General features: G+C 39.3%; 1 protein-coding gene across 1 annotated transcript; it reads left to right on the forward strand.

Annotated features, from left to right (window-relative positions):
- Positions 1-522: 522 nt before the first annotated feature.
- Positions 523-2677, forward strand: LOC121972044 (cytochrome P450 71A1-like). The gene is made up of 2 exons (XM_042523633.1): positions 523-1484; positions 1845-2677. The coding sequence occupies exons 1-2, from the start codon at positions 579-581 to the stop codon at positions 2460-2462; spliced, it is 1524 nt and encodes a 507-aa protein (XP_042379567.1). The 5' UTR covers positions 523-578; the 3' UTR covers positions 2463-2677.
- The last annotated feature ends 9885 nt before the right edge of the window (positions 2678-12562 follow it).

Here is a 12562-nt window from a genome sequence, read left to right on the forward strand (position 1 = left end):
GATGATGAACAGATTGCCCTTAATCGGAGTCTGGCTTAATTTAAATTATAATTTATATAGAGAGCATCTTATTTAATTTTAATTAAATTTCAATCGTCATCTTACATGTAAATTATAAAAGGGATAAGAAAAAGATTAAAAATTGCAGACCGAGAAAATGAACTCCTCACGGGCCTACATCCCAGGAATTTGAATCTTTTTCATTATCTCCCCTTTACTTCACCATATTATCAATAAAGCCCTTTGAGCGGACTAAACTCTAAAATCGAAACTCTTATTATATTTTAATTAAAATTATTATATATAAAACATTATTTTGATTAAAATTATTGACCGTACAGTACGAATGTCATGAAACATGAGCATAATACCTTCTTCCTCGTGGCCAAACCTGTCCGACGGTGTCGGTAGGTATTGACCCCACACATCCTACCGTATGGCCCCACATATCGTCGCCGAAAGAGACGACGAGAAGCACGATCACAATGATATAAATATGGCGACGAGAAGCAGTTTGTTCGATCGTATCATTTTGATTGAAATAATCCGGCCGGCGATCTATTGCGGCAGGTGGCGGCATGTTCTATCAATCTTCTCTTTTGCTTGTTGTCTCGTGGTTTCTCTTCTTCGTGTTCTGCCTCCGGTGGACACGATCCAAGAAATCACCGGTCGACTATCCCCCTGCGGTGCCGGGTCTCCCTGTCTTTGGGAACCTCCACCAGCTTGGTTCCCTCCCGCACCGCTCTCTGCGAGCGCTCGCAGAGAAGCATGGCCCCGTCATGGTGGTCCGCTTGGGCCGCCTCCCCACCGTTGTCGTCTCCTCGCCTGCCGCCGCCCAAGAGGTCTTGAAGACCCGCGACCTCGCCTTCGCGAGCCGCCCGGACTCGAGCATCACCGACCGACTCTTCTACCGTTCGCAGGAGCTGGCCTTCGGCAAGTACGGCGAGGCGTGGCGCCAAATGCGGCGAATCGGCGTCCTCCACCTCCTCAGTCAGAAGCAGGTGCACTCCTTCCGCAAGGTCCGGGAGGAGGAGGCCGCTGCCCTCGTCGCCAGGATCCGGGCCGCCGCCGGCCCGGTGAACTTGAGCGACATGATGATCGACTTCACGAGCGACCTCATCTGCAGGGTGGCGCTCGGCCGGACGTACGCCGACGCCAAGGGCGGCGGCAGCCAGCTCAGGGCGCTCTTCGGGGAGTTCTCGGAGATCATGGGCCTGTTCCCGGTGCGCGATTGCATCCCCTGGCTTGGCTGGATCGATTGGCTGAGTGGCCTGGACGGCAGGGCCAGGAAGATCGGGCTGGAGCTCGACGCTCTGCTCGAGAAAGTCATAGCTGAGCATCGCCACCGGAGGAAGCTCGCGGCCAAAATTGACGCCAACGACATGGATCTGGTCGACGTCTTGCTCTCTTTGGGCGATCGCGACGACGACGCTTCTTCCTCCAACATTTCGCTCACCATGGACAACATCAAAGGTCTCATTTTGGTAAATTTTCTCTCTCTCTCTCTTTCGCTCTAAGACGGTAGAACATTTGGTATTCGTATTGGTTGTTAGTCATTATTCTAATGATTAGTAGTCGTCTGTGATTTATCTTCTTCATGTTAGCTCTTCGATGAATTGACAGGGGAACTACCTCCTCCGTATTGACTCTTTGACGAATTGACAGAGGAGTAGGATGAACGTATTCACCTTTTTAACACAATTGATATTCGTATTCGCGGTTCCAAATCTCTCTCTAGGACGAAAATTTCCTCTAAATGAACGGCCTAATCAAGATGTTTACAATTTATATCATTTACTTTTTATCTTCTTCCTCTCCTTTCCATTTATATCTTCCTTTTGCAGGACATGATCATCGCAGGAACTGATACGACGAAAGCAACTCTAGAATGGGCAATGGTGGAGCTAATCCGGCGCCCCGAAGAAATGGCTAAAGTGCAAGAGGAGATCCGGCGAGTCGCTGGACCCAGAGGAGAAGAAATAAGAGAAGAGGCCTTAAAGGGGATGGAGCAATTGAAGGCGGTGCTCAAAGAGACACTCCGTTTGCACCCGCCAGGTCCTTTGTTGCTCCCTCGAGAATCCATGGAGAGCACCGAGCTCCAGAACTACCGCATCCCCAAGGGCACGAGGCTGTTCATCAATATCTGGGCGATTGCAAGAGATCCTGCTTTGTGGGACAAGGCTGAGGAGTTCCTTCCGGAGAGGTTCCTAGGCGATTCCGACGCCGGCGCCGCCACACTCGACTTCAGGTACCTGCCGTTCGGAGCAGGGCGGAGAAGCTGCCCGGGCGCCGGGTTCGCCATGGCCTCCCTGGAGGTTGTCCTCGCGAACCTGCTGTACCATTTCGACTGGGAGTTGCCCCACGGGATGAGCGCGGAGGAGATGGACATGGACGAGGTCTTTGGGCTTGTCGTCCAAAAGAAATCGAGCGTGATTCTACAAGGCAGGCCCTTCGAAGCATAGGCATCGAAACCACGCTTCTAGCAAATAATAAGTCAACTGTCGGTTGGAAATTAAATTTGATTTTGGATGGAGACAGAGTTAATTGGTATATGGAGGTGGCAAGTAATGGATAGATGGGGAAAGGGTTTACATTTAGGTTACGTTTTGGTTAAGTGTAATGTAATTAAGTTGGTAATATAATTAAATTTTAAAATAATATAATATAATCTTAATTATATTACTATATTTGGTATAGAGTCGTCAATTTGGGTTGGGTCCGTCGGGTTGGTCCATCCCGCCAAATAATTTAAGCGGGTTGGATTAGAATTTTATCAACCCAAGTCCACCGTGGGCCGACCCGCCTAGGCCTGCGACCCGTGCGGGTCGGTCCGCTCGGGCTTGGGTTGGCCCGCGGGTTGAAAAACACATGTAAGCTAAGTTTTAAGTCAATTTATTATCTTTCTTTGTTATAATTTTGAAATAAAAATAGTACTTTTCATCCCACATAAGTACTCGTTTGTGTTCATTTATATTTAAAATACATGTTTATGTATACATTTAAGTGTAGAAAACTTTTTCGAAGTAAAATGTTGAAGATATGAAATATTTTTTTAATTTTTTTAAAAATTTTTGATGGGTCCGCGGGTTGGCCCGCCAAACCCGCAACCCGCCTTAGAATGGGTTGGGTTGGAAATTTCCCAACCCGCCAAGTTGGCGGGTTGGCCCGCCCCGCCCCGCCCCGCCAAATGGTTAACCCGCCACGGGCCGACCCGCCCCGTCACGAGTTGGCCCATCTGACAGCTCTAGTTTGGTAATGTAATATACGTAATCTTTGATTACAAGGTGATTACATTTTTTTTGTTTAGTGTCCATTATTTTTTTATAAAAAATGTAATTCGTATTATTATAAAATAATAAAAATATCTTGCGACTTCTACTAGCGATCGTTGCACCTCTGTCAAAGCTTGTAGTAGCCAATGGCAACCAGCGGCCATCACCGCCGGCAACCATCTGCCGCCGCTGCCAAACCCCGGCGCAGTTACGGGGGCGCTGACGATCGGTGAGCGGCCGGTGGCCGATGACCGGCGGGAGCAGCCAGCTGGCGGCAGCCTACGGGCGGGGCGGGGGGGGTGGGGGGGCGACGGATGTGGCGACCGATGGCGACAGACTAGAGATATATTCGGTATTCAAATTTTGGTTAAACGATGATTTCATAATGTAATCAGATTACACAATATTTATTTTGTAATCCAGATTACAAAATTTTACTATCTTTTATAATCGAGATTACATTACATTACAAGTTTAAAAGTAAACCAAATAAAATAATTAACCTTATAATATAATCCTAATTATATTACATCTTACCAAATACCACTGATGAAGGATTCCTCGAAAAGTATTTGCATTACTTAAGTTAGCAGTCATGTGGTGTTATTTGAGTTATGTAATAAGTTTATAAATATGTTAATTTTTATAAATTAAATTAATTTGAAGTTTACTATTTTTGTTTTTCCTCTTTCACATTAGTGCAATTCTTTTTTTTCATAAATTTTTCTTCCAAACAAAATGACATAAAAGCTACCGCTAATGAAGTTATGATTTCTTTCTAATTGTCGGTACCCAAGATAAGTAATTATGATAATTAAAGATTAAGATGCACATGCTTCTTAGAGCTCATGATATTTGAAAGGTTATGAAGAAAGGTTACGATGAGCCACATGATGACTTGATACTATCTTTCAATCAAAAGACGGTACAAGAGATCAAAAGAAAGAGAGACAAGAAGACTCACCATCTCATTTATTAAGCTTTAGATGAGGATAATTTTGATAAAGTCCCAAGTGCTACTTTGACTAAGCAATCATGAGAAAAGCTCAAAATCTCATATCAAGGAGAAGAGAAGGTGAAAATGGTACGCCTTCAAATAGTAAGAAGTCAATATGATGCTCTTCGTATGAAGGAAAGTGAGTTGGTATTCAATTATTTTTCTAGAGCTTCTACCATTTCCAATCAACTAAAGAGAAATGGTGAGAAGCTAGAAGAAGTAACTATTTTTGAGAAAATTCTTCTATCAATGGATTCAAGATTTGATAATATTACAACCATCATTGAAGAGACCAAAAGTCTACAAGACATAACGATAGAGCAGCTCTTGGGTTCATTATAAATCCATGAAGAAAAGAAGAAGATAAATGAAGAGATTATTCAACAACTCCTTACGACGACTCATTAACCAACTATGAATGATGAAAGTTTCAATAACAATAGAAGTCAAGGTGGAAGAGATCGTGAATATGAATGAGGTCGTGCTAATAAGCAAGGATGGGGTTCTAATAACAACCATGAAAGAGGAGAAAATTCAACAAGAGGACATGGAAGAGGACACACAAACTTGAGATATGATAAATCACAAGTTAAATACTACAATTGTAATAAGTTTGGACATTATGATGCTGAATGCAGATCACCTTAAAATAAAGTATATGAAAGAATAAACTATATGGAAGAAGGAAAGGAAGAAGATGACACCCTACTGCTAGCATATAAAAATAATGAAAGAGGTGAAGATATAATGTGGTATCTCGACACTAGGAGTGTAAACGAACCGAATCGAGCCGAATATGCAGATAAATTTAAGGCTCGAATTTGACTCGAAATAGGTATATTCGAGTTCAAGCTCGAAAAATTTTAAATTTTGGGTTCAAGTTCGGTTCGAATTAAGACTCAGGTTCGAGTTCAACTCGAAATATTCGAACATGTTCGTGACCTATTCAAATTATTGCTTGAAAAATAGCTACTTGAAAGGCTCAAAATTTATTTATTTAATATATATTTAACTTATATTAATAAAATACTAAGGCTCACAAGTGTCTCACGAACATTCGAACAATATAATTTGGGCTCAAGTTTTGCTGAAAAAAAGTTCGAACATGTTCGAGTTCGGCTTGAATTCGATAAATTTGAATACAAGTCAAATATTTTTCTAGCTGGATCGATTCATTTGCACCCCTACTCGACACTGGCGCAAGCAATTGGTGGCAATGTATCCTTCAGAGATGAATCAAAGATTGATGTGAAATCACATATAACATTATCATCCATTTAAAAAATTAGAAAACATGAAGTTATTTTGAATGTTTTTTTTTCGCCAAATATAAAAGCAACATCTTGAGCTTATGACAACTCTTGAAAAAAAATATGATATTTATCTAAAAGATAATATACTTATTTTGAAAGATGATGATATTGGTTGTTTAATTGCTAAGGTGTCAGTGTTAAGAAATAGAATGTTCTCATTTAATATTTAAAATGTTGTCGCCAATTATCTCAAAGTATGTTATAAAGACATCAATTGGCTATGACATCTTCGATTTGGCCATCTTAATTTTAAAGGACTAGAATTACTTTCAAAGAAGGAGATTGTGAGAGGACTACATTACATCAAACATTCTGACCAATTATGTTAAATATGTCTATTTGGGAAGCATTTCAAAAAAAAATCCAATGAAATCAAGTTCAAGAACTCAAAAGTTGTCTAGAATCCATTATTGTCTTAGATATAAGAATCAAAATACAACAGGACTTAACTTGATTTGATTAACCACATCAAAACCAATCCGGGGTACTTGCAACCTCCCTTTTTTGATGTGCATCCACCCAAGATAAAGTGAGGATAAACTTAACATAGAAAAATAAATTGGGAATTTAAAACATGAATAATACAATTAATAAAACATGAATTTTGCAATTATCATCCTGTAAACTCCCTAAATTTATCTTCCCTTTTGATCGCATCAAAAAAAAAAAAAAAAAAGGTATATAGAGAAAAAATCTGATTTTTTAAGGGTTTATTAAATAGTGACAAATTATGCAAAAATTTATCAAGAATTATTTTTTAAGTATACGAATATCTAAAAATTAAAAAACAGATTTGTCAAAATTTAAATAATTTAAAAAATATTTTTAAGTTTAGAAAAATACTGAAAATTTTTTGGATGGTCACAATAAATAGAAATATTAGAATAAAATTTTTTATAACAAATAAATATTTATTTTCACCAGTATAAATTATTTAATTAGAAATAATAATTTTTGATGTTAAATATATAAAAATAGAATCTTATATCTAAAAATTGTGATATTTTTTTTTAATATATAAAATTTAATTTTTATCCACAAAAAAAAAAATAAAAATTTTGTAAATAATGTCCCAATAATTTTAAATTATAAAAATATTATTTTTAGTAAATAATTCAGAATAAATCCGATAAATGTAAAAAAATGATAAAATAACATTTTATCACAAAAAATAAAGTATTAGAAAAATAAATCTGTAAAATATTTTATAATATAATTTTCATTAATTAATTTATAAGAAATTATTTAATAGTCGAAAGATTCTAAAATATTTTCCCACTTATAGAAAATATTTTTTTTTAAAAAAAATCAGAATCTAATTAATTGTGAATAGAAGGTATATGAAATAATTTATTTGATAAATATAACATAATTTAAGCATGCAATTTAAAAATTAAGGTAAATTAAAATTCAAGCATGTATAATATTTTAAATCAAAGGATGATTTAGAACTTAAAATAAATTCCTACCTACTAATTTATCAAAAATTTGCATGATTTAAGAATTTTTTAATTTAGTCTTTGTAAAATCTAAAATACCAATTTAACTCTTGATAATTTCTTAAATTTGGAACAACAAAATTTGAACATGTAGAGCTTTTAAATTTTCTATTTGTTCTTTCAACTTTTCATTTTCAATCTTCAGTTTATCAAAATCTTCTAATAGACATGATTTTACTAAGGTAATTCTTAATTCTATATTTTTCTTTCTTACTTGTTTATTTTTTGTTTCTAATTTACATGAATTTTTAGATAGTATTTTGATAAATTTATACAATTTATCGGGAAGTAGATAACGTATCTCACTTATCAAGTCAGTCTTGTTATTTGACGCTCCCTCTTCATAACTGCTTTCTTCTGACGTGTCTTCCTCTTCATCGATGCTCATCTCCGAAATACTTTTGTTGTCCCTTTGGTGATTCGCTAATTATTCCAGTCTAACGTATTCTTCTAGCTCGAACTCGGATGACGACTCGTCTCATGTTGCTTTGAGGTTCTTGTGGTTCGATTTGTTTGGTTCTTGATTTTTCTCCTTCCTTTTCAGTTTCAGATAGTCATCTTTGATATGTCATTCTTCTTGGCAGTTGTAGCATTTGACTTTCCTTTTTCATAGAGAGAACTTCTTGACCTGCGACTTATTAAGTTTGTTAGATTTAAATAACTTTAAAAATTTTCTTACCATGAAAGTCGCTTCAGCTTCGTCGAGTGAAGAATCTAACTCCAGTTCGTCCTTCTTGTTGGCTTTCAATGCCAAGATATGCCACATAAATAATAAATGCTATTTGAGAAATAATCTTATTAGATTTTTTAGAAATTTTTCAATATTTAAACGGAGTTCATATGACATATTTAAGGAGATGAATCAAATAGGCTTAGGGAAAGTTTGTTTGGATTATCATATGAGTGGGAGTTGATTAACCTTAAATTGGATTAAATTAACCTAAGGTATAAGAAATTTAAAACCTAGGTTTCTAATCATTTCCCCTTTCTTCATCTTGATGTCCCTGATTCCTCTCATCGCTGCCTCTCCCTCACGCGTCTTCTTCGCTCGACACCGCACCACCCTATGCTAGACAGTCATCGCCGCTTCTCTGTCGTGGCTCAAGACCATAGCAACCAATAGCCAAGCTCCTTTGGTTGTGCCATAGCCCAGGATCCACCGTCATTGTCTCTTCAATCGTGCCCTAGCCTTGATCCACCACACGTGTTAGCACTGGTCATCACTGTTATTGGTTTGGGTCGGCCGGATGGAGAGGGTTGAGTTGCCTAAAACACTTAAATAAACTCCTTTCTCGTCTTTCAACTTAGATTAGCAAAGCAATTAAAATAGAAATAACAACTTAAAGAAAAATAAGTAAAAGGGCAAGAATTTAATTGGTTACAACCTAGCTGGTTGTTAATCCAAGCCAAATAGAAGATCTTAAAAAGTCTCCTTCACTAAAGGTGGAGAAACCTTTTATACTCGTTAATAGCTCAGACTATTGCTAGGAAGTCAATACAGAAGTTGTTGTTTCTTTCCTAGGTCCAGGGGTTATTTTATAGCCCCTGGAAAAAATTATCCTCGGGCTAAAGGCGCCTCAAGCGAGGCAAAGGATAAAACTTTATCCTTTTCGCCAACGACCAGATTGCCTGGTCGAAGGTGCCTTCCATGGTTGGTTGAAGGCGCTTTCAGCCATTGAAGGCGCCTTCTGCCTAAAGGTCGCGGAGGCACCTTCAACTCCTGTTGAAGGTGTCTCTAGCAGCTCCATAACTCCACTCTAGCTCTTCCACTGCTTTGATCACGTGAGTGATTTCGACCAACCGAAATAAGGTTCACCCGAATCCAATTTCGGCCTTCTCCTCAAGCAGGCTTCCGCTCTGCTTCTCGTCCCTTGAACATCGTGCATGTTCTTCTCGTCCACCGGCGTACTCTTCTGCAACGTCTCGTCCCTCGGATGCATTGAGCCAGTCGGCTCTCTCCCGTGTCGTCCTTCTCGCTAGCCGCGTCTTCCACTCCACTTTCTATGCTCCTAAGCTCCTGCACACTTAGACACAGAGACCAGAAAATAACAGGATCTAACCTAACTTGGTTAATCACACCAAAAATAACTTTGGGGTTCCAACAATCTCCCTCTTTTTTGATGTGAGCAACCCAACTTAAGTTAGGGTAAACAAATATAAAGTTAAAGCAATAAAAATACAAGTATGCAATAAAGTACAAAACGATTAAATTTAAAATTTAAAATTTGGTATCAAGACTAATTTTAAAATTTAAAATTTTAACTAGTACCTCCCCCTAGACTTAATCTTCCCTTCTTCCCCTTTGATCACATAAAAAAATTGGGGTAACAAAAAAGCTAAGAGTAACTTTCCAAAAACAAAAAGTAAGTATTTTTGAAAACATTTTGAAAATCATTTTGATATCACTTAGAAAAATTGCAATACCTTTTGAAACTCTATGTTTTGGGAAAAAAAAATTAGTTATGAAATTGACAAAAATTGAAAGCATTATTTTAACTAACTATTTCATGCTTATCAGTTTGTCAATTAAACATTTTATTTCGTTAATCGGCTTCTAGGCTGTGGCGAGGCACTAAACCTTCTTGGTTATTGGATCATCAACCATTTATAGACAAAGCCTCATAATGAAATCAAATATTTAATGTACTCTCTGAAAGCCCTAAGTCTAATTAAACTTTAATTTAGACAAGTCTTTGGAACCCAATATAGGTTCCAGCCTACTGGATTAATTAAATATCTTTTGGGTATATATTTCTTTGAAATTTTCTTAACTTGTCCTTTGTGATATTTAAAATACCAGTTCAAATTATATCTTTTATTGTTTTTGTTAAACGAACATGCACGGTTTTTCAAGTATGTTATTTTTTTTTGTAAATTATCATTCTCTAATTTTATTTTATCAAATTCTTCTAATAGACAAGTTTTGCTAGAATTAATTTTAATTCTTTATTTTTGTTTTCTAATTTGCAACAATCTTTAGATAAGAATTTAACAAATTTGAATAGCTTATTAGGTGGAAGAAATCATACCTGACTTACCTTGTTGATCCCGTCATCCGTAGCTCCCCCTTCATCGATGCTCTCGATGCTCATTTCGGAAGAACTTTCTTCATGTTGATCTTCTTGAAGACTTGCCATCAACGCAAGTCCGAAAAAAGCTTCGACCTCCGATTCAGACAACATTTCATCCCATGTCACCTTTAGAGTCTTGTATTTGTCCTTTTGAATGGGCTTCTTGTTTTTGCCTTTATCCTTCTCGTTGATCTTTAAATAGGACAGCTATCTTTAACATGCCTTTCTTCATTGCAGTGGTAGCATCTGATTATCCTTTTCTTTCTACCCTGCAGATGGTTAGAGTTTTGAGTTTTAAATAATTTCTTAAATTGTCTTACCATCATTACCGTTTCATTATCGTCGAGAGAGGATTTTGAAGTTTGTTCGTCCATCTTTGCCTTAAAGGTAATATTGTGCTTCGGCTCCTTCGGATCTGCACATCTTGTTTCGTGGACTTCAAAGGTAGAAAATAACTTTTGTAACATAGTTGAATCTAAATCCTTAGATATGTAATAGACATCTACTAATGATGCTCATTCAGTACTTCTAGGGAATGCGTTAAGCACGTACCTTAGCGAATATGGGTTACTTGCCTTTTCTCCGAGATTCATGAGTCCAGTGATGAACTCCTTGATCCTTGAATGAAGGTGTGCAACTATTTCGACTTGTTCCAGTTTGATGTTGCCGATCTGGTTTCTGAGCAGATCCCGTCTTGCGAGTTTCACCTCCGAGGTTCCTTCGTGCAGTTCCAAGAACTTCTCCCAGAGCTTCTTCATAGACTTGTATGCTTCGATCCGATTGACTTCCTGTGGCAGTAGAACGCTTAACAGATGGAACTCTGCTTTGCCGTTTGCCACAAAATCAGTTTGCTCCTTTTTGGTCGAGTGGTATTTATCTTTATCCTCGGGTGCTACAAAACCAAACTCCATTATTAAAAATAAATCGAATTCAATCTTGAAAAATACCTCCATCTTCTTTTTTCAGTTGGCGAAGTCCCCAAGTCCCCCTTAAACTTTGGTGAGTGGGCAAGACGAATAAGATGAATGGTTGAGCGGATTATCTTCCGCCCGACTAAAGTAAGGGAGGTGAGTGGCTGAACGGCGAGCGACTCTTGCAGCTCAGCCACGGACGGAGTTCGATCGGAGGAAGTAGCCTCCATTGTTACGGGGGTTGGGTATGGGGCGCCTCCTTCCGCAGAGGCTTGAATGGTTGAAGTCGTGGATCGGGACAACGCCTCCATTCAGTGTCTAGCTCTTACGGGAGAGCGGAACTTCGTCGCTCGAGGATACCCGATCCCTCAATAGGAATGACAGGCTACACGCCGTGAACCGAGACTGGTTCGATTGCCGCTCCCGCGCTGGGCATCCATTCGGCGGTCCCATCACCCGCAGTTGTATTTTCTCCAGCAATTGCAGTTTGCCCAACCGTGCCCTCTTGCGAGCCGACCGGGGTCAAGCCAAGCCGCTCCAGCTACTTGGCAGCAACCACTTTGATCTCGGCCTGCTTGACCTTCATTATCCCGGCAACTCGGGCGCGCATCATAATGTCAGCTGCAAAAGAAAAACAGAATCAATTAGACTAAAAGGAAGAAGGTTTAAGAAATTTTTTATCTAGGCTGCTCGGGAGCAGCAGTCGGCTTGGACTTAGTCCGAAGATGTACATTACGCCCTCGGGAAGCAATTTGTGAATATCGAACTTTAGCCCGGCCAACATGTTAGCTGCGTGAAGGTAATCTAGCTGAGTCTTGTATCTCTTTAGCTCAGGCGGAGGTGGCAGAGCGGTCTGCCATTGAGTGCGGAAGCTTGGCCGCTCGGGGAGTCTAATATAGAAGAAATACTCCTTCCAGTGCTTGTTGGAAGAGGGCATTCTATCGAAGAAGACCAAGACGATGCAGGATTGGAATAGGTAGGTGCGCAGCTCGGACTGTTTGGGGTATTAGAAGTAATGGAAGACCCGAGGGGTCAGCGGGATACTGTGCACTTTGAATAACACACGACTACCCCACATAACAATCGGAATGAGTTGGGCAACGAGCTGGGCGAGCGGGATGCGAAAGAAATTACAAACTTCGGTTATGAACGGATGAATAGGAAACCGAAGGCAGGCCATGAACCGGTCCCAAAAGAAACAAATAGTGCTGGTCGGCGGGTTATGTGGCTAATCGGACGGTCCAGCCAGGACAATCTCGTGGTCGGGAGGGAGGTCAAAAACGTTGATAAGATGTGTCGTGTCGCCCATATCAAACCTGGTCTCCATAGTGGTGTACCAGGGACCAAGGGTCGTTCGACTGACTGGGAGGGACTGGCCATAGTTGGAAAGGAGAGAAACAGAAGGATTTGCTAAGGGGGTCGACGGAAAATCAAAGAAGGATCGACAAGGGGCTCGCTAAATGAGATGACGAAACACCGAAAAAGGGTAAAGGCCAGGA

Source organism: Zingiber officinale, chromosome 4A, assembly GCF_018446385.1.
Source record: "Zingiber officinale cultivar Zhangliang chromosome 4A, Zo_v1.1, whole genome shotgun sequence".
Lineage (NCBI taxonomy): Eukaryota > Viridiplantae > Streptophyta > Magnoliopsida > Zingiberales > Zingiberaceae > Zingiber > Zingiber officinale.

Coding starts and splice junctions, on each gene's coding strand:
- LOC121972044 (XM_042523633.1), top strand. CDS start 579: ATGTTCTATCAATCTTCTCTTTTGCTTGTTGTCTCGTGGTTTCTCTTC. Junction 1,485..1,844: donor ACATCAAAGGTCTCATTTTG/GTAAATTTTCTC, acceptor TTCCTTTTGCAG/GACATGATCATCGCAGGAAC.